The 23,690-nt window shown below is 38.7% G+C and overlaps 1 protein-coding gene across 8 annotated transcripts in view; it reads left to right on the forward strand.

Moving 5' to 3' along the window:
• LOC128519739 (zinc finger protein 521) overlaps positions 1–23,690 on the forward strand; it is a 134,139-nt gene that overhangs the window by 97,086 nt on the left and 13,363 nt on the right. For 6 of the 8 annotated variants that reach the window (XM_053493624.1, XM_053493632.1, XM_053493598.1 and 3 more), the window contains 2 exons: positions 6,708–6,839; positions 15,145–15,260. In XM_053493624.1, the coding sequence (XP_053349599.1) occupies positions 6,708–6,839; positions 15,145–15,260 (248 nt within the window). The remainder of the gene's footprint in view (positions 1–6,707; positions 6,840–15,144; positions 15,261–23,690) is intronic. The other 2 variants (XM_053493604.1, XM_053493581.1) reach the window with 1 other exon arrangement.

A 23,690-nucleotide genomic window follows, 5' to 3' on the forward strand; every position in this document is an offset into this window, starting at 1 on the left:
TGAAAAGAAGACAGGAACCATGGAACAAAGAGATGGACAGAAGGAGGAAAACAAGGAAGGAAGGAAGGGAAGATGGATAGACAGAAAGTGACAGACGAAAAAAGAAAAGGCAGAAAGCATTAAGGGAAAAGACAGAAAGAAGTAAGAAAAGACAGAAGGAAGGAAAAGCAGGTACGAAGAAAGAAAGCGAGGGAGATGGACAGAAGGAGGTAAACCAGGAAGCAAGTAGGGAAGGAGGAAAGACAGAAGAAGGAAAATGTGGACAGAAAGTTAAAAAAGTTATGAATGCAGTTTCTTTTTACATTCATATTGTTCAAAACATGTACAACGAACCGGTTTAGTTCAGAATTTGAAATCAGTTTTATCTAATTATTTTTGTTTTTTTTGTTTGTTTGTTTTTGCAGAAACATGTTTTAAACCTCGGTAGGGCCCTTTAAGAACAAGACGTTCCCCGGCCCCTTGTGGCGGCTGTAAATCTATGTATCAGATTTTTCTGCATTAATGCCAAGCACTAACACCGCGCTGCATCTCAGCAGAATTGATAGCGGGCCGTCTTGGAACCAGAAGGCAGCGCAAACGAGGCCGTTTTTGCTAAAGCAGGACTTTAAGTTCAGTCATTGTCTTAAAGCGCATAATAAAAATGAACTTCCTCGCTTCCAGAGCTTCCTCTTACCGACCGCATGGCCGTGTTTAGCGATTCGGCTCAAACTGTAAAACCGAGATCGACCCGACCCCCGTCTTCATGTGTGTCCTTTTCAACTCGGAGATTAAGAGGAAAAGGTGCATCCTGTATATTTAATACTGGCAGGATTCTTTTATTTCTTTACTTCCCACTCCCTCCACATGGGAGAGAGATTAGGCGCCAGCGATGGAGCGAGCTGCTGAATGCATAAAGCATGAGGGCGTGAGCAGCAGACCCTGTGGATATGCAGATGAGCTTTCAGCTTTCTCTGGTGTCAGCGGCGCTAGGCTGCAGACGCACCGGCACTGTCTCGTTCTTAAAACTGCGTTAACACCGAACAGGCGGTGTGTCAGGAAGTACAGACGAGACGAGCGCGCAAGAAAAGTGGGGTGCGGGGGAACGGCGAGGAATTCGGGTTTGACCCGAAGAAACTGAAACGATTCTCGGGAATGCGCGAAGGGAAGGTGGTTTTATAAACACGAGAAAACAAGAGCAGCGCTTGCCAGGAAGCGGAAAGTTATTAGATTGGAATGGATCTAAAGAGACTACATGATGATATGATCGGTTGAGTTGTAGGTCTTTAGAGAGACATCCCCTTGTTGCTTCGGGTTCGAGTAAACCAACTGACATTTAGGAGTGGAAATTAGGGGCTGAAAAAAACTACTTCTTAATACCATACACCAATAATATAACGAAGCTTCTTGATGGGAAAATGCAAAAAGCAGTGAAGCAGAAGAGAAAGATCATCTTTCTGTCTTCTGTCTCTGAGATATATGCTTTTGGGTCGTGACTCACGTTCTCATTCCAAACCACAAAAAAAATAAAAAAACATCTCTTTTTGCTGATCTTAATAGTTTGTGTCTTTCTTATTTAATTGTGGTGAACTGGTCAATGAGAGAAGCACTGAATCTATCTCTGACCACTAATTGTGTTCTCATGTAGCAGAAAAACACTACAACAAAGAACGATAGGCGATTCAGAGTAAATCTATTGTAACGAACTATAAAAGAGACACTGTACTAAAAGGACACGGGTGCAAGCAAATAAACGTGAATTTTTTTAAATAGATTAACATAATGATTTGCCTGTAACTTAAACATAACCCTAATCAGATATCGATGAAAGGTTATTAAAAAAACAAGTATTAAATCTGAATCCCGATATCTGTAGTGGACCACAGGCCAGCAGTTTTCTCAAACATACCTCCTCACTCATGCCTTAAAGCTGAATTTCTTATCAGCTTCTATTTTCTTATTTTCCAGATTATTTATCGTATCATATTACATTACGTGACTGCCTAAGTTTTACACCAAACTAAGCAAAATCCGTGAGTGATGACCCCAGCCGAGGTGGCTCGGAGCCCACTGCAGTCATTCCTGTGAACATTCTGATCCCTAAAAAAAAAAAAAAAAAAAAAATCAATAGATAACTTGTCAGAAACTTGTGGAAGAGACGCATCTGTCTGTGGGAACGGTACACGCAATCATTCACCAACATCACTTGCATGTTACAGGACCTTGACTGGGAGTTCTGACCTCGCTCCAAGACATTTCCACATGTTTGGGTGGTTAAAGGAGTTCCTGGGAGGCCAGCGTTTCAGACAGGAAGCAGGCGGACTGATCATGAGAAAACTTTCCACCTTGATGGTGTCCAAACCCCAGTGATACCCTGTGATAAGTGCATTAGTGTAGCAGGGGGTTTTAAAGGGAGTTTTTACTCTCATAACTGTGTTCTGAAATCAAATGTCTCGGTTTGACATGAACGCACCTTATAGTTTCAAAAAATTACAAATCTCTGATAATAAAAACACATGAATAATAATTGCATTGTACATTCGCTGTAGGTTTTCCCAAATCATAGCCTGTAATAACATATATATATATATATATATATATATATAATAAGACATAACAATATCTGAATCTAATTATTTAACATTATGTCAGTGAGTCCAGTGCGCACATCGGCGGCTGCTCCGGCGTCAAACCTCTTCCATTAAAGTCACATCCCGCCGAGCCAACCCAGTACAAAATGGCTGAACAGAAGGACTTTTTTCTTTTTTTTTTTTTTTTTCCTTACTTTTGAATCGAACTGTTGCTGATGGTTTGGTTGTGTCAGTTTGAAGTTTCCACTATGGGATGGAAGTGATCTCAGAGCTCTAGCGGAGATGACAGTGTCTCTCTGTCGCTCTGTCTCTCTCATAAGCGTCTCGGGCAGTCTGCTTTTAATACTCTCGTGTTCGAGACACAGTAAAACATGCTGCCAGATCACTGCTTCGTGTTTGTTTGTGTTTTTTTTTTTTTTTTTGAAGAATTTGTTATTGTGTGACCCACTGGTGCTTTGTTTCTTGTGGAGGTTTTTTTACAGTTTGTTGAAGTTATTGAAGAATTTCCGACAAATGGGATTGATGTCAATCGATTAAAAAATTAATCGAGTTAATCATAGTCAACGCCGATGATTAATCACGATTAATCGCAATTTTTAAATATTCGGATTTAATTAGGGTTGGGAATTGGAATAAAGAGGAAACAGATTATACAGTTTTATAATATCTCTAACATTAACTGGCACTGCATGCCATATGTGGAGGGATAGTAGAGGGTGTGGCGACCCACGGACGGCGGGGCTCGAAGCCACCATTTCCACATCTTACGTTAAAAGGTAGTCAGAAATGTGTTTCAAATGGACGTTCGGCCTGTTTGCTGTATCTTTCTGTCCTTGGAGCATATATACATATATATATACAGAGAGAGAGAGGGACTGGTTCAGGTGTCTCTGGTAACCGAATCATTCATGCTAAACACCCATCTGTCCCAGGCACTTTTTTGGGTGTCGGGCTGCTCAGGTCGCTTGTCTTGCCAGTGCTGTATCACGGTCCGTCCTGCTAAACGGTCCTCTGGGTGCCTTGGTGGGCCTCAGCTGGTTCCTGAGGGGTCCAGGCTTTGATTCGGCCCCATATGGTAAGCGCCGGACCGTGGAGAGTGAGAGAGTGGATGAGTCATGGATGATTTCACTTACCTTATCTTTCTGATTATAAAGGCAATTCATACCTTTTATTTATTTTATTTTATTTGTCATTTTTGTGTGTGAAGGCATGCGACAGTGGTACAGCTTAGAGACAGAAACTTAAAGACAACCAAAAAACAGTATTGATGCTGATTAAAAAAAATGTTAATTGTTATACATATAATACAGTTTGTGAAGTTTATGCGAAATTGAAGTGACCAATCTCGCCTCTCTAAAAATTTCACATTGCTATCTCCAGCCGTTTTGGGGAGATGATTTTAAATCTGGCCTCAAAAAGTGGCCATTTTTCAGGTGTTACAGTATACTGTCTTGCTTCATACAATAATCATTTAAAATGCAAATTATTCTTATTTCTTCATGAGTATTGATACTAAAATCGGTGTAAGCTTCTAGAAGCAGATGACCTGTAAAAATAGTTTTTTTTTTTTGTTAAAAGGTTAAAAAGCAAAAAAACAATCTGTAGTGTCCGTAACCATGTCAAATTCATGTTGTGATATCTTAACAAGTTTGCGTTTTAGAATAACACACTTTTACAGGTTTATGTCTTAAAATAAATCGGCCAAGTTTCATCAGAGTGACAGTTAAGATCGTTGAAAGATTTGAATTCAAAAAAGTAACGGACACTACGGACATAAAAGGGCATGAAATTCTATTTAGCAAATGTGTTTCCTTTGATCTAATAACAATATAAATGTGTATGTATATTTACAAAAAATGAAGCATGGATCAGGAGATAAGAAGCATTAAGCATTATGAAAAATGGTATTATATGATCATGTCTAAAAATTCCCCTTTTTTACTTAGGTGAGACACTTTTTAGCATTGACACCATGTTTTGCTTGAGAGTTAAATAAGAAAAGTATAGAGTGAAGTTCCAAGGAGTTGAGATTTGATGAATAATAGCGCTTATGGATAACAATATTTTCACTTCCATTATGAGTAGTTTACAGTGAAGATATTGTAGGCTTCAGATTTTAAAGCACACATTTTTTTTTTTTACTGTACATATTTATCTATTTCTTTCTATCTTAACCTAACTTTCGAGTTTGAAGCACATGTTCAGGGTCGGGACGTCACTCCGTGCACGCTTACTTTCCTGACATTTGCTTTGAGATTTAATTTATCATTTTCCCGCATGTTCTTTCATGATGAATCTGTGTTTAGATCACAGATCACAACGTATGATGTTATCCGTTTTATGCATGCATCCCATCAACACCATATAGTTTTGAGCTGGGAACATTTCATCATTTCCGTGCTGACTGGCGCGGTCACGAAGGCAGCATGAAATCTATAATGAAGCGGCATTTACATAAATCATGCACCTTTTTAATCATCATTCGTTAACAGCAAAGAGTGAGACAAAAGAATACACGAAGATAGATTTGTGTAGCTGTCGACGCTGTCAGCGTGTGCAAATTTCACGCACTCAGCATCAAAATAACATCAGGCTGGTGTAAAACCTGCTTTTTCCCCCCCTGTAATGCAACACCGCTTTCTGGATGCTAGTGAGAAAGGAAAAAAAAAAAAAAGTTCCTGAAGCAGATAGGCCCCCTGCTGGCTGTCCAATTTGTGCCTAATGGGAACTGATCGCACGTTCTTTTACTACTTCTGAAACACGGGGAAATCAAAAGCATGTTCTCATATCACTCCTTTAATCAAGGCTAAACACGAAAATAGGCAAATTGGTAGCAATCAGAGCTTCTCGTCGGAAAAAGAAAAACAAGACGTTGATCAGAAGTTAAACGCACCGCTCGTAACATTTTCTTATTAAAACACACATACAGTACATGAACCATTATAATTCCTCATAGCTTGTCTCAAGCTTATCAAGAATTCCTTTTACGACGGGTCGTTCAAGTCAGACCGGGACTTTTGATTGTGCAGAATAACAGGACACAGTTACTGTATGAGAGTAAAAAACACATGACTTTATTTCTTTATATAATCTCCAGATACTGTACACTAATGCACGTATCCCAGTGTTTCATTAGTGCTTGGATACCATTAAGGTAGAAAAAGTTTTGAAATTTTTTTAAATCAGATTGCCTGCTTTATGTCTGAAACGCTGGCCTCCCAGGAACTCCTTAACATGTGGAAATGGCTTGGAGCGAGGTCAGGACTGTACGCAGGATGTGTCCATAACTCCCAGCCGAGTTCCTGTAACGTGCAAAAGGTTTTGGTGAATGAGTGTGTTTAAAGTTCTCGGATAGATGCAACTCTTTTGCAAATTATGTGTCGTTTTTTTAAGGATCAGACATACACCCGCTGAACGACCGCAGTGGGCTCCGAGCCACTTCACACAGAATCGGACGTACAGCCTTCTTTAACACACGTTTGCACCACTGGAACGGTTTAGTGCAGTCCCGGTTTGACTCGAACACCCCTCGTGATATAAATAACGTATTATAATCCTGTTTATACTGTACGTAAAGTGTCACAATGGTGCTTTATGCGGTACTGCTTATCTTTTATAAACAAATACTGATCTGTAAATAATTCTAAAGCAACTGTAATGTTTATTCAAAATCATTTCAAGGAAAATATTCAAAATGTTAAGACTGAGTGCTTCTAGAAAAGAAAAGACATGGACAAACATTTTCTTCCTTATGTGTATAATGAAGAACTTTTTTTTTATTGATAGGAGTGTTCTGTAGTTAGTTACTGTATGTGTTTACTACAAGTTTCAACATTTCCGTCTGAAGCCTTTATTATGTCTGGAAATATTTAAAATAGTGAAGCGCTAGCGGGAGAGTTGACGACGTGATGTCTTCACGCCGCACTCTGTTCCGCTCAGCTTCGTCAGTGCGATCAAATGGAAATGTTTATTGTTTTGTCACTCGTACGATTCGCATTATCACCTACTGTATAATGAATGAGGTGCATAAGTGGAAACTTTTGAGACTTAATTAAGTAAAAATCATATCAGAAGGGAATCTTTTTTGTCCTGACTGTGTTTGTTTCTTTTTTCTGGTATTCCTGTTCACATTTCTCTCAGAAGAAGGCCTGAACCATGAATGTAAGCTGTGTAATCAGACTTTCGACTCGCCGGCGAAGTTGCAGTGCCACCTGATCGAGCACAGCTTCGAGGGCATGGGAGGAACCTTCAAGTGTCCGGTCTGTTTCACAGGTAAGTCTTTTCCTCTATTCATGCTCAGTGATGATTATGGCTGTAGGAGCTTCGGTGGCTTGGGGGTTAGACTTCGGGAAGACTCATTTTCGTTTAGTTCACGGTTAGTGTCGGCCCCAAGCCTGGATAACGATGGTAGGGTTGCATCAGAAGCGCAGAATAAAACCCCTGTCAGAATCGAACTGTGTGATCTGCTGTGGCGACCCCTAATGGGAGCAGCTGAAATAAACAGCAACAGCACAGTGATGATACTAAGTGATGCTAAGCACTATTATATTTAACTATGCCCCAATAGCACTTTAATACGGAGGGAGGAAGAAACAAATCTATTCTCAATCCATGATTATTAAAATAATTTTAAAAAAGGTTAATAATGAAGCTCATCATGATAGACCTTTTTTGAAAACTTTTTTTTTCTCAAAAAAAAAAAACTTTTCCTCACCTGAGACAGATTTATAGACACATTATTATTATTATTATTATTATTATTATTTGAAATGGTTTAAAATTGGCAAATTTTTAACAGTTCTTTTACTGTAAAATAAATAATAATAATAATAATAATTTTATTAGTATTATTACACTATTTTTGCTATTAAACTTATAATAATAATAATAATAATAATAATGATAGATAGATAGATAGATAGATAGATAGATAGATAATTTATTGGCCCCAAAGAACCTTCCATAACAACAACAACAATAATAATAATTATAATAATTATAATAATAATAATAATTATTATTATTATTATTATTATTACTACTACTACTAATAATAATAATAATAATAATAATAATAATTAGTTTACTAATAATATTATTAGTAGTAGTAGTAGTACTGTAGTAGTGAAATAAATTAATTTAATTGGATTAATAAATGTATTAATTTAATTTCATATTGAAAACAAAGTAACCACTGAGGTTCGTTGTCCAGGATACTCGCAGCAGTCATGTAACACAGAGCAACAATAGTTGATTATTTTTCTTTAGCAGCACGTCCTGAAGTGTTTTATCTCTCTTTAATGAAAGTGATTTACCAGTCATTTAACTGTTTATTGCTACTTTTAATGTCATGCAATATTTGCGACAAATTAGTTCCATTTTTTCCCCTCAAAAGTGACAAACACTCGTCTTCTCACCAGGTTTTTAACTGTTAACTCCCCCAAAAACTGTAACATTGGAGACTCCTTTCATAAATGTTAAATAAACATCTTGCAAACAGTATAATAATGATATTTGTTTTTGATCAGCCTAAAATTATATATAGAATTCAATAATAATACCAATAAAATTATTATTAGTAGTAGTATTAGTATTAGTCTAACATTATTAATATACCTTTGCTTTGCTCTAAGAGCTGCTGTTCCTGTAAATAAATAAACACCTTCTGGTCAAATCGAAATTACATATTCATTATGCTGTGGTGCAACCTAAAGACAAGAACTTCGTAAAAGTATGTATTTAAATCCAAATCACTGATGGAGCACTGCAGGTGGATTTAAAAGAGAAAGAGGAGGAGACAAAGAGAAGGAGAGTGGAGAGAGAGAGAGAGAGAGATGGTGGGGTGGGGGAGGTGGGGGGGGGGCATGCTAATTGTGGATGTTGGTGGTAATGATCTCATCAGTCTCGGAGCGTGGCGCACTCCATCCTGTGAGGATCGCTCCCCGCTCCGGTGTCAGCAGGGTTAACTGTCTGGATAATGAAATCTGCAAAGCTCTTAGCTGCCGTTCGCCACTCGGCTCCCGCTAAGCCTCATCGCTCTTCTCGGTGGACAAAGCCGCTTTCCAGTCGCCCCACTTCCCCTTCCACACTTGTTTAGCAGCTGTATATATTTAGGGCTCACGTTTACGCACAGCTTACAGCACGTCCCTCTCGCTGGCGTAACACACACCAGCCAGACCTGATCCCACTGTCTACTGAAAAACAGGAGCCATTTCTTTTTTTTTCTTTTTTTTTTTTTGTGGCAGGTCTTCAGCCTCTGCAAAAAAAAAAAAAAAAAGGATTAAAATATGATGTTAATAATTAATATTAGCCCCTTTTTATGAATTTCAAATGCATCTCAGAGCTTTATGCAAAAATAGTGGGGAGGAATTCCATCACATCAATCACAGGCCCCGTATTCATTGTGTTCGGTTTGCAGCTACAGATTTATTTATTTATTTATTTATTAATTTATTCATTATTTTATTTATTTATTTACATTACCTTTAATTTCCATAATCATCTATTCAGTCAGGTAATTGAGTAAACGTACTAAATGCATTCTGTGACCAGAGATGAATCACCGTCATTAAATAATTAAACTCTGTTATATTTATAGACATATTAACATATTTATACACGTAGGAATATATGGATAATATTACATATAAATGTGTTCAAGTCAAACCGGGACTTTTGAGCATATTAACAGAACACAATTATAAGAGAAAAAACCTTCCTTTATTTCTCGCTTGTCTGCTTCACGTCTCCCAGGAGCTCCTTTTAGGTGTGGAAATCAGGATTGTATGTCATGTCCATAAGATCACTCCAGTACTAACTAGTAAGGCTGATCAGAAGAAAAGGCTTGAGTTTGCTAGGAAGCTGAAAGATCAGACTTTAAAGCAAAGAAAAAAGGTTGTGTGACCTAATGAGTCCAAATCGAGCCTATTCCAGAGTGATGGGCGTGTCAGGGTAAGAAGGGAAGCGTATGAAGCGATGCACCCATCATGCATAGTGTCCACTTTACAAGCCTCCGGAGGTAGTGTTATGACCAGACACACTAGAATCTTAGTGTACAGCATTAGTTTCTGACTGTTACCCATACATAACATTAAACAGATTATTAGATTATACAAGAAGGTAAAACCTAAATCACTTTGATCTATAATTCTATAGAAACACCACATTTGTGAAGTGTAGTGTGCTAATTGCTCATTTAAAGTTTGGTGTGAACATACTTCATTTGTAATGATTTCCATGGTGGCCGTACCATCGTCAGGCCTCTCAAGGAACCATGAACAGTTGCACCAGGATAATGTACGTCACATGTACTTCCTGTTATTTTCCTCTTCCTTCATGTTATATAGCGGTTTAGCAATAATAGAGTACGTACCACCAGATCAGTTAATCCCAAGTCGAATAGGGTTCATCATGTTTGTTAAGGCCAGCTTAAAAAAAAAAAGGTTTTAAACTTTTTGTTTTTAGAGAAAATCTGTTCGGCATAAATTGGGACATAAGAAAGAAAAAAAAACTTTTTATTTTCTTCTGTGTGACTTTTTGTACAATGATTGTTAGGTCGCATCTTCATCAGAGGATGTGCTCTTACTGTAATAATAATAATAATAATAATAATAATAATTACTTGTCACATGTGCGTTACAGCACATGTGACAAGTTTTGCAGATTGTAAGGTAGCTGGGGTTAGAGCCAAGTTACAGCGCCCAGACAGGGTTATGGGCCTTGCTCAAGGGCTCAACACTGGCCACATGCTGGTGCTTGGGCTTGAATCCCCAACTTTTTGATCAATAACCCAGTAACCATCCTTTTCTAGTTTGTTCCATATTTGAGACATAAGTAGTGCTGTAGTGATGATCATTCAAGTTCAAGACCTAGACTAAGTGAGATCAGGCCAAGACTTGAGTCGTAAGTGGGTTAAGGCCAAGTTAAGTTTGAATCTAAATAGTCAAGATATAGTCAATTATATCCATGCATATTATATCCTTGCAAGACTTGTTTAATTATGTTGATTTTATTTCAAGATTGGAAGGAAAAAAAACAATACTTTTTGCCATTATACAGGAATATTGTGTTCAAAATTCCAAAACCAAAAGCATATTCAATAAGATTAATGCTGAAGACCAGGGCAAGTCAAAGACAATGACAATAACTCAAAGACAAGCCCAAGTCAAGACAAGCCAGACATGAGTCCCTCTCAAGGATAAGAAAGGCAAGAAGTAGAAGATGTATTGTTTTATAAGAACGAAGCATAATTCAGCAAAGGACAGACAGAAATGGAAAACGATAGTGGACTAAATTACTTGAACTATCTGATGAATTATAGGAATTTAAAGGGAGGATGAGGAGGACCGGGGAGGGAATGCAGACAAAGCAAGAAAAAGGCGAAGGAGAAAAAAAAAAAAGGGGATGAGAGAGAGGAGAGGGAAAGGGAAAGAGGGAAAAGTGGAGTTGAAGAGAGATCCAGAGGCCCCGGGAAGATGACAGAAGCTCCAGTCTCGCAGGGCAAATTTGACAGCTATCAGAAGTAAGGAAGCCCGCAGCGAAAGAGTGTGTGTGCTCACTGCGGAGGAGCAGGGCGCGCGCGGTTCGCCTTGTGATTTCGACCGCCAGGACTCGCACAAACAAATCAGAAGTGGAGGTGAAAGTCGAGGGGGATTTCTGCACTTTTGTCTCACTTCTTACACCCTTAAAGGAAGCGAATCCTCAACACCATATCGAGTTACAGCGCGAGCACGGCCCATCCGATAATAATGCAACACGCTGCAATGTTACTCAACTCGCCGAAGGGGAAGGGGGAACGTCGAAAGTTGGACAGAATCCTTCTCCGTTATCTCCCACAATGCTCCGTCAACATCCTTGTGCCACATAAAGAGGAGGGAGAAGGAAAAAAAAAAAAGTTGTTTATCAAGTGTAAAATATTCAAATGTAGCCTAGAATGCTAACTTTCCCCACATTTGTGTCCCTCAGAGACCGGACCCCCTCCCTCATCCGTCGCCTTTTCTCCTTTTCCTCTCATTTCAGAATGGACACACGGGTCTAGCATAACGAAGAGCACGTTTGAAGTACTCCTTTGAGAATTAGGGCACATGCACTAACACACACACACACACTAACACACACATATTCATCCAGTGGTTGGCTGGCTTAATTAAAACAACACAGGCACAGTATGTATTTTTAAGTGCCGTCCCGAAGTTGGGGTGACTGTATTCAGGCTACGCATAAATAAATAGTGCGTCTGCATGAATATTTATATTGTCAGTATAATTAAGGGTGTAGACTATTAGACACGTTTCTCCCTTTTTTTCCCGCACTTCTTCCCTCTCAGCGTCTCAGGATCTGATGAATAAAGTGTTTAATAAAACTTCAGCACTGACCAGGACTAAGCCAGGATTGAAATCTGCCTGTGGTGCAGAAGAGCCTTTAACAGTCGTTCTAACAGCTTAGGATGATGTCAGCTCCTCTAGAGCGAGAAAATATCCCACAACTTGATCAAAGTGCGAGGAAATCACACTTAGCAAGCAAGATTTAAGATTTATTTATGCAGAATAACTTTCAGCAGCATGCTCGTTAAACTGGATTAAGACATAGTTTAGGCAAGATTAAGTCTTGGGAGTTAATCAGTTTTATTTCTTGGATGATGTTAATTTCTATACTATACTATATATATATATATATACTCTCCCAGTTAAAAATGTGTGCGCACTTCTAAATCCCAGGTCTTTCCTGATTTTGTAAAACAATGGCGTCCAAAATATACAATAATCTCCTTTGAACAGTTGATGTTGAGATGTATCTGTGTTGTCTTATGCTCCATAAATCCTTTATAATGACTCTAATCTGAGGCTCTGGTTGTTAATTGGTGATTTCTGAGGCTGGTGACTCTAAATGAACTTCTCCTCTGCAGCAGAGGTAAATTTTGGTCTTTGTTTTCTGGGAAGGTCTTCATGAGAGACAGTTTCATCATGGTGCTTGATACAATACTGTTCATGCAGGAACTGTTCGGACCTTCATATCTTATAGTACCAACTTGTTGTTGTTGTTGTTGATTAATTACCCAATTCCTAATACATAATTAATCCAAAATCCAGGTTTGATCTGCAATGTAGAAAATAAGTAACTTACCAAAAATCATTAAATTAGCAGGTGTGTCCAAACTCCTTTTGACTATCAAATCACAAGGTTGTCTATAATTCTTTTTTTTTAAGAAGATTTCTATATATTTTTTCCTGGCCAGCCCTGGTCCTCAAGAGTCACAGTCGTGCATGCTTTCCAATTACCCCTGCACTACTCACTGTTGATCAGGATCAGGCATGTTCAGTCAATCAGAAGCTGGAAGATACCAGTTGGAATGGAGGAAGACAAAATAAATTGGTATCTTCCATTTTCCATTGGCTGGTCACCCCTGCTTTAAAAGTTTATTCATTATTACTCCACCTGGTTTAACAGTATTTGGGATCCAAGAAGATTAAGCTAAGAGATGATGCTGCAACACTCAAGAGATGCAATACAGTTCTGTGCAAAGGTCTCGAGCCAGCCCTCTTTTCTTCATCTATTGCCTCCAAGGAGCCAGACTTTCTTGAATTTTTATTCCGTCTTGGAAAATAGTTCCCCAGGCCTCCTGAAGGACTTTTCGTTGGCTCTCATTTTCAGTCCAGTTTTTGAGCAGTTTCAGAGGAATGTTTTTTTTTTGTTTGATAAGCCACACAGTGACCTATGAATCATCTAAGTATAAAAACCATCTAATTTAAGGGATGAACCAGTGAGAAACAGGGGCAGATGATGACGGATGATCAGGCTGGTGATTAGTATACTGGTGGTGGGAATCTTTTGCATTTGGTTATATCCACTTCTTTAACTAAAACCTTAAAAAAGCTAACATTTTCTTGTTTTTGTCGTTCCTAACTTATGATTTTGCCATTTGGACTTCTTGGTTTCTTGAAGACAAATAAACACTCAAATAACACGCGGGTTGTGCTGGTCGCCCGGGTGGTGATGGTGCGGAGTGCTTGGACCCGCTCATCGCTGCTTATAATTGTTTACATGTTATAATGCTGCGTAAGCCGTTTATCCTGGTCAGGATAAAAACAAAATCCAGATATAGGTTTTTTTATTTGGTCATTGCAGTGAATGACATTTATTCATTAGAAAGAGAAAACTGCACATTGTTGAGAGGGGAAAAAAAAAATCTTAAAAAGATCTGAAATTGTTTTCCAGGAGGACAAAAAAACCTGCTTGCACCCAAGATGGTGCCGGGTCTTGTGTCTGCTTTTGTGCGTATTTTTAGCAAACATCAGTTTCACTCTGATGAACCTATTAATAGCTCACGTGTCTGAATATCAGGAATACATTTCAACATGCTTTATTTACCGAAATTATTTTCAGAAATTAGATAAAACTGTTCAAGTTATGTTTTATTATATCACTTTTTTTTATATATATTTTTTTTATTAGCACACACCTGCTATCATGACTGTGAAAAACAGCACCCTGGATGTTCAAGATCCAAACGTTGGTGCTAAAATGCCAGGCTTATTTTAAGCCTCTCTCGCTCGCTGAGTGCCGTGACGTTTGCAGTGGCCCAGATCCCGTTCTCTTTGGCATTTGGCATGTTTTTTGTTTTTTTTTGTATGTGTATGTGTATGCGTATGTGTGTGTGTGTTTGAATGCTGCATTTAGAGTTCCTCCCTCTATACAGGCACGCAGACAGGGAATGTGGGTTACACCAAATTGTTTTATTTCATGCAACAGGGATGCAATCAGGACCACATCTCTGCTTCCTAAGTGGCTCTAAATTTAGTTTTCTCACAGCGATTTCATTTTGATTAGAAGTTGAGACCTTCTGAGTTTTCTTTCCTTGCCGTGTTTACCACCGACACGTTTTCAGTACACACGTACAATATGGAATTTTTTAAATGAGGGCTCGTACATGACATCAGAACAAGCCTTACCAATCAGCATCAGACAAAAATAAAGGTGGTAATACAATACAATAATAATAATAATAATAATAATAAAATAATAATAATATCTTTACCTTATTATTTCTTTATTTTGTCCTAAGGGTGTGCAAAACGTTTTTTTTTCTACTGCATTTAAAATACAGAAGCAAATAATTTCCTCATTTGTGAATTTAAAAGTAATGCGGTGTGCTGATGATTCAGTTGACCTGACAGGAAGCAGAAACAGGACACAAACTCATCATCCAAGCAGCACAAAATACAACCCGTGTCCCTCGTTATCTCATGCATGCCCTTCAAAGCAGGTCCGCGTTCCGTTAGAGCTTATTAGCCAACCCTTCGCTATAAGAGGCATCTGATATGATGTATTAGAATTTCGGATTAACGCTAATAGGGTCATGATGTGAATCAGATATAATGGTGAAGTTAATGTTCGCTGGGCAAAAAAAAAAAAATCCTTTCAAATAAGTTGAAATACATAAACGTCTAGTTCTGATGCAATCCAGATGTACCGTTGTTAAAAAACATTTAAAAGATGTGTCATGTCTATCCTGCGGTTTGAAGAACAGATGAACTTATAGTTTTTTTTTCTTACTTCTGGTTCTTTTCTCCTTGTGCAGTGTTCGTCCAGGCCAGTAAGCTTCAGCAGCATATTTTCTCAGCACACGGTCAGGAGGACAAGATCTACGACTGCACGCAGTGTCCGCAGAAGTTCTTCTTTCAAACGGAGCTTCAGGTGAGTCGTCTCAGCACCACGTCCAAGGCTAACTTTATTCAGGTTCACACACAGGATCGTTTGAGACGGGAAACCGAACGGATCTTAAAATAGACAAAAAGTGTGTTTAGTGTTTTTAGTGGTCAGTACTGCTTTTAACATTATTAATGATAATGTATCCCTTAAAACGGGAAGAAATATTTTCATAAAAATTTACATTTCCTGAGACTGACTTGGTTCTTCTACTGTATAGTTTCCTTCTTGCTATCGTCCTTGCTAAAATTCTTGGGACCCATGGTGCTATGTCTTCCCTAGATCTTGCACACACTGCAAAAAATGTATGTAACGTTGCTTCGCTTGGCTTTGCAATGGCGCCAATAAGTTTCGACCAGCTCTCGGACATACGCGCAACTTTGCCGGCGTTCCGTTCGGCTCGGTTTGTTTGCTCGAATACCAAAAATGCTGTGTATGTATGCTACCAGTAAGCTCAAATGCCAGCCTTTTTAATCCAATCCAACAGAAAAAACAAACAGTAAAGCACAAATCCCTGTCTGAGATCATTATCAGTGACAGACATTTATTAGACTGACCAGTTTAGTGCTTTGTTGTAAAGATCAGGGCAGGTATTCACAAAGCTTCTTAAGCCTAAAAGTTGGTCCTAGTGACAAAATTCTAAGAAAATTCTTAGAATTATCATATGACATTTTCTTAGAATTTCCCCCTAAATTTAGGACTAAATCTTAGTAAAGATAAAAATGATTCACGAAACATCTTAGCCCTAAAACAGCTCCTAACGTCATTTTTTTAAGAGGAGGACTTTTAAGAGGCTTAAGAGTTTCTATAGCAGAGAACAAAATGGCAGAAAGAAGAAATATTCTCCAAACAAGCTAAAAGTAAACACTGCCCTTCTGTGCGATCTGGTTTTCTTATTCTTTTACTTTCTTCCATGTCTCTTGAATTGTTGGCTTCATACCATTCACAAATGCCTCCTCACTAAGATAAAGGTTTTCGTACTTTCCTTACTCAGAGTTGCTCTGAGAAGTTTCCTAAATCGCTTTTAGTCTAGGAGTCCTAGCTAGGACTTTTTAAGCTAAGATAGGAGCTCTCTGGGAGAATTCCAAGAAGCTTTGTGAAGCCTTGAAATTGCCCAGATCCCAGTCCGATCGAGCGGGAATGCGCCGGACAAACAGCCTCCCCAGAACCCACGGCACCCAAAGAACCCGCTGCTAACGTCCTGGTGCCGAATCGTCGCGATGATACCGAGTTATAGGACCGAATTGTGCAATTTACAAATTAAATATTTCAAATCAGACAGCAGCATCTTAGTTCTGCAGGAAGCCAAAAAAACTCACTGCATGTCCACGACGATGAAATAAATCAAACCTGACACACCGACATGGCCTACAGTCACGAAGAAGGTATATAAAGAAAGCTCGGTTTGAGCATCTTGTTGCTAATTCTGTTTTTCGTTCTCCATTTTCCACAAAGACGAACGTTACGATTAGTTGCAAACAACCGTTGTTTAACCTGAGGGATGCTTCTCAATACTCCCCCCACCCTCACACACACACACACACACACACACACACACACCCGGCCCATTTTGTTTTTACCGATGTTCAGAATGGGATGGATGCACGTCTCCCCTTGGTGGAGTTTCATGCATGCTTTAGTTGTTTTACAGGCTTTTTGTCGAGACAAGAGCAGACATGAAAGACCTCTGGATCTTTGTTCTGGATCAGGGAAGGTTATGAAAGGAGCAGCACATTGCGCTCGGGGAAATGCTGTTATTATATTTCACCTGGAAATTGTTCACAGATTGTGCCCCATGGGTAGATGCATCGCTTTCTCTCTCTCTCTTTCACACACACACACACACACACAACACTTACATACACATGCACATGAATTTTCAAATATTGTGTATCTGTAATTCACAAAACCTCACGACTTTTATAGTTATCATGTTGCTATTTGCATTTTAAGCATCATTATAAGGCGTATGCTGACACCTCAATATCGTCTGGGTGATTTAGAATTATGTTAACATTTTAGGAAAAAAAAAAAAAAAACACGCCGCACTGGAATGCTACGTAAAAGTTTGTCTAGTCGAGTGAGTGAACAAAGATGAGTTTCCTAAAGCGTTTTTGCATCAATAAAAAAAAAGAAAAGATCTTATCTTAAAGATCGATAATAATAATAATAACAATAACAGTAATAATATTATTAATAATTAGAAAAAGAAGAAGACGAAGTAAAAGGAGAACGATTGTTGTCCTCAATAGATTTGTGGAGGCACAGTGTTTTTTTTTTTCTTTTCTTTTGGACGAAAAAAATGTAAACTATATATAAAAAAAATATTTGGTTTTGTTGATGCTGCAGCGTGCAGTGGACTACTGCGAGCATCGTCCATCACTTTCTCATCTTGTCAGACATGTCAGTATCACCAGCTGAATCGGAGATCAGTCTGTCAAAGACCCGGGCTGCTTTCAGCTAGATCAAGATTTTTCTCTTCTTTCACTGCCTTTGTGGCAACATCTCCTTATCATTACTTTCTCCAGCCAGCGAGGTCAAGGGTCAGGCTCCAGCTGAGCTCAAGACACCAGGAGGAATAGCGAGAGAGAGAGAGAGAGAGAGAGATGGAATGAGAGAGGGATGGAGAGAGAATGCTGGGGGAATGATATTTTATTCATTTGCAGGAGAGCTCATTGCAGGAGACGATGAGCAGTGACAGGTAGCTCCCTGCCAGGAGCCGGCCAATTTCCACTGGCCTGTCTAGGAGCATGATCGGAAAGCTGAGGCCTAATCAGGCCTCCCAGGAACACACACACACACACATACACACACACACACAGTGTGATTGACTGACTCTCGGGCCTGTGTGAGATCCGGCAGGGAAGACGGTGGTCTTTGGCTGGTTGGAACCCCGCTCATCCACTCCACTCTGGACCGTGCACTGCTCATTTAATGGGCCCAAAATGTTGTTATTCTGCAAAGAATGAAGGCGCAGATGATGGTGTGTGTGTGTGTATGTGTGTGTGTTAACCGAATTCATCTTGTTCAGCCACCTCGTACAGCACTAGTCTAGTCCTCCTTCTACACCTCGTTCTCTCTTTGTTTTGTCCATGATGGTTTTGGTCGTCTTCGGTCGTTTCAATAAGAAGCAAAACATCTCTGGAGTAACAACTTCATCGTTCTGTTCTCTTTCTTCTGCAGCAGGGCTTCTTCTAGACATCTCTCTCTCTCTCTCACACACACATTTTATTTTCTTTGCCCTTTTTTCCCCGTCAATTTCATTATAGCGTGTTGGCAAATCACAATGTTACAGCAAGAGCATCAGATTTACAGGACTGTGTGAGGAGTCGTAGGGACGTGCTGTAGAGGATGCAAGGGGAAAAAAAAAACAAGAAAAGAGTAACTAATGAAACAAAGTCTGTATTGATTGTGACGACGCTTTGAGGACCAATTTGTGCAGTTTTATAATGAAGTTGGTTTTATTGGACTGATCGTCCTGCAGAACCACCCACGGTCCTTCTGAGGACTTTGACTGTTGCACCTGCTTCTTTTTTGCATGCACATGCTGGCAGCTTACTAAAGGTACAATATGCTGCTTTGTTCTCTGGCGTTCAGATGTTTTTCTTCAACTTTTAATTCTGTGCTGTAATACTCATGTTTTAAAATCAAAAATGCGTTTGTCCTTTTTCAATTATAAAGAAATAAAATAAAGCAAATCTATAACAAAAATTGTACTAAAAAAATATGGCGTGCCTAAGACTTTTGCACAGTACTGTATATACCTTTTCCCCCATATATCTGTAGCCTACTCAGTGACTTACTCATACTTTGTATGTTGTGTTTTTCGTTGCAGATTATAAAATCCCAAAAAACAGCCTAAAAATAATAATAATAATAAAAATAATATTTTAAAAAACTCAGTTTTTGCTCCTTTCAGTAAGACCTCTGACCGGCTGTGGTATATCGTATATATGTAAATGATCCGTCTTTACATTATTGGCAAAAAAAAAAAAGAGAAAAAAAATTTGATAACACTGTTAGTTATTTTTAATGACAATAAGCACTAGTTAGGGTGTTGTATTACTGATCAGGAGGTCTTAGGTTCAAGCCCCAGCCCCACCAAGTTGCCACTGTTGGGCCTCTAACCCTCAACTGCTCATACTGTACTGTATGTGTAATACCATAAATATACAGTAAGTTGGTCTGTATAAGGATGTCTTCCAAATGGCGTAAATGTAATGGTATTCTTTTATCATCACATTGTTTCGGTTAATTGTAACTGATTAGATGTTAGTTGTTTCCTGTAGGTCTTTAGTTACTCTGTCTTGCCAGCAAGTCTCTAAATGTTTGGCATTGAAAACAAAAATCAGATTACAGCTTTTTGTTAAGAACGTTTTTTATCAGGTTTGGTTTGTGTAATATAATTTTTTTAAAGGAAGGTTTTCAAAAGAACATTAGTTATACGATGTTGCAGCAGGACGTTCTTAAAAGCCCCGTGGGAATGTTAGGGAACTTTCTAGGATCAGTCCCTGTTAGCACTAGGTTTAGGTCATACGATTAGCTCAAACAGCATCCTAAACTTCAACTTTGCTCAATCAGTCACTATCAATGTCATGATTAATGAGCATTTTACCTCAAGTTTGATGAATGAACAATTATCTACTGTAAATATGCTCAACTTTCAAAGCAGGGTTTTTTTTTTCTAATGAAAGAGTTTTCCGCCAAGTTGCTTCCATGTTAAAAAAATACTAATAATAATTATAAGTAATGAATAATAATAATAATGAACATGTGCAGTTAGAGGTTCTGAATGTCGGTTTTGTTTAATTTTAGATTAACTGCCCAGCCCTACTTACATGTTAATGTGTCTTTCAAGAAAACTGTATTAAATATGTTCAATCTGTACTGTAGGGTGGCAAAAGTTCATTTTTCAACAAAAGAGACAAATGTGCTGTATTACAATTGTCCAATTACTTAACAGTAGATTAGTAGATTGAACTGAGGAAGTTTGATAGTACAGTAGCTAGCTAATTATTCAAGTAGATAATAATAATAATAAATTTGGAGAACTACTACTAATAATAATAATTCTGAATGAAAATAAAGAATAAATACATATCAGTTCGAGCTCGACACGTTTATGAGCTCTGTCGCTTGCTGTCAATGGGCGCCTAAGAGACAACTTTTTTCGGCTTTAGTAGACACACAGTACTTCAGACTGAAACACGACTGCCCCCTACAGGTAATGAAGGGCATTTTCACAGTGCGCGGCAAGTCGTGGGATCCCTTCTCCGAAAACGTGCGTTTTTAAAGGCCAGATCTGTACATACATCATAATGACTTAAAACAGTCGTACTGGATTCTACAACTAGGACAGGGGTAGCTCAGTGGTTAAGGCATTGGACTACGGTTGGGAAGATCCCAGGTTCAAACCCCACAACCACCAAGTTGCCACTGTTGGGCTCTTGAGCAAGGCCCTTAACCCTCAACTGCTCAGATGTATAATGAGATAAAAATGTAAGCCGTCTGCCAAAATGTACAACTTACAATCCTTACATCCTTGTATGACTTTACAGTACAGTATATAAAATTAGCATTGCAACCTAGCTATCAGTAATTAAATTCCTCTTATAGCTGGTTGCAGTTTAATATCGTCCGCGAGCTTTCCCCAACAGCTAAGCCCATAAAAATATAAAAAAAATCATATAAAGGCCCAGCAGCAGTGACAATACGTGGTGACAATATTTGCAAGTGGACACATACCCTTATCCTAACAGGCCATTCCCTCTGCTGGAACACACTTCATATTTGTGATTTGTAGCACTCATATAATACTGACGTGAGGGAAATAACTCGGCCCTGCTGGCTCTGCTCTAAAAATGTACCCACTTCTCCACACAAAATATTTTGAATTTCATTCCCCCCTCTATCATCCCCAAACTGGCGCTGAGAGCAGGCCAGGAGGCATTATCGAACATCTAACGAGTGACGTTACTCTTCTCGCCTTCTGTTTTTTAAACACTACTCGTAATATGCTGACTTCACGCCTCATTAGACCTTCCACTTGTTGCAGTGTGGGAACGACTGCTCGGATGCCGAGTGAAGAAAAGAGCCAAGGAGGACTTTCCGAGTACCAGCGGCAGGGTGACTGCACGACCCTCACCTTAATTACAGCTCTCTTTTAAAGAAATAGCCGTGCAATGTTCACTTCCTTCCTTATTGTTCAATTCAGTTCACTACGAACCTAACAATAGATTATTTTAAAATGTAGAGTTAGATCTCTAATGAGGAAGTCAGGAGGGATAATGGCAAGAGATGACATCTCTACAAGAACCAGACGCAAAGGGAACACGATTAAGAAAAGAAAAGTGACCTTGGGTCATTTAATTAAATGCGCCAGAGTGTACAAGTGTGCTAGTGTTTGAGGATTTTTACTTTTTATAGCGATGCACCGGTGACTGAAGGAACAGTATATTCCATCTATCCATCTAGGAACGTCTGTAGTCCAACTAGGGGCCGTGGAGGCCAATGGTGATCATTGTATTTATTCCCATTTTTACGTTTTTGGACTGTAGGAGGAAACCGGAGAAACCAGGAGGAAACCCAACAAGCACAGGGAGAACATGCAAAACTAAAACTAAACTAAAAGTGCCAGTGTGAATGAGAAACATCACCAAAACTGGAATAAATAAGAAATGTCTTATTTATAGCCATTTTAATAAATGTAACCTTTTTTTCCCCTCATAGTGATTTTTAATTTAAACCTAGACTTTAATATTCTACTGCACCTCGTTTGCTTTTGTCTTGTAAATTAGATGAACTGACTGCTGTAACATTGCAATTTCTTTTTGGGATTAATAATAGATTCCATCCATCCATCCATCCATCCATCAATCAATCAATCAATCAGTCAATCAAACAATCAATCAATCAATCCATCCATCCATCCATCCATCCATCCATCCATCCATCCATCTATCTATCCATCCATCCATCCATCCAATCCCAATTAATATCTGAATATTGAGGCATAAAACCTGCCTGTGTGTAAACTTTTCAGGAAGTACTGTAGATCTAGACCGCTAACGAAACAGATACACTTCATCTCTAAAAACAGAGATGTTTAGAAAGCCGAGGCCGAGAGGAGGAGTCTCGGTGCGACATTACGCAGGTAGATTAGAATTAGACAGTTTGACTAAGTCTTCACTCCTGTGAGAATTCTGCATGTTTGCATGTGTACATATGTGTGTGTGTGTGTGTGTGTGTGTGATGCATGCACGTCCACGAAGACTCTTGTCTTTGTTCCGGGTCTGATACGTCTATGCAAACACATGGTCTAGAGGGAGGCGTGACAAAAACTCCCTGAAGCCTTTGAGAGCTCTCGCTTGTTCTCTGTCTTGCTTCTCGTCCTGCGCGCTCAGGGAAGTTCAATCCAAACAAACAGCGGCGCCGCACGCTCGGCTGAGATATCTATCACCTTTTTTGATCTCTGACACTTCACGTAGAGTTTTCCTAAACTTTCTTAGGGGAACGGCAAATTAACAGCAACTGTTTAAAGTGCCGCAGGCGTCCCTTATTTCACAAAACTTATTTAGAAAAACACACAGACACACACACACAGCATCAAGGTTCGTGGAGGAACAACTGTGTGTTAGTAATCAGAATAACCCTCAAACCTTGTGTTGAATTCTTTCTGATTTATCCTGAAATAAATATGATTAATTCATAGGGTCCGTCTGAGTCATCCCTAATTTTACTCAAATCAGCATAGCCTTATTGGAATGATTGCATTAAGCTATGATGTTGTTAAAGCAGTTGATTAATCAATCAAATAAGAACGTTTATAGCCCCGGGGAAGCTCAATGTGTGGTGGCTTGTTGATTAGGTTAATTTCGATGTTTTGTGCACACACAATAAATGAACTCAAGCATAAATAATTGGTGCCCTTCTAATGTCTACTTTTACTTGATCACAGTGTTGCAGTGGCTCAAAACATCTTGACCAGCCTTAGATTGGAACACTCGACATCTCTAATAAAAAAAAAAACAAATCAGCCCGAAATGATGTGGATTTTTTAAATATATATTATTATTATTTAGTTTATTTTTACATGCAAGCTTCATGCACGCTGCCCGGAGTTGAGATTCGAACCCACAACCGTGCAGGTGTAGGGCGACAGTAAGTCTTACTGTTGTTAGTGTGAAATGTTTTCTTATTTAAATTAGGCATTCAGACGTAGGTTATGTTATATGTTATATTAACTTGTATTTTAATCAGGCTTTAAAGCACACTTGTACTTGAGATAAGAAAATCTGTAGTTTGGACAAAAATGATGAAATGTGACTAGGATTGAATTACCAGCATTGCTAATGTAATATAATAGATAAATTTCTTTTTTCTTTTCTTTTTTTTTTTTTTACACCGTGTGATTTTCAC

Source organism: Clarias gariepinus, chromosome 1 (genome assembly GCF_024256425.1).
Source record: "Clarias gariepinus isolate MV-2021 ecotype Netherlands chromosome 1, CGAR_prim_01v2, whole genome shotgun sequence".
Classification (NCBI taxonomy): domain Eukaryota; kingdom Metazoa; phylum Chordata; class Actinopteri; order Siluriformes; family Clariidae; genus Clarias; species Clarias gariepinus.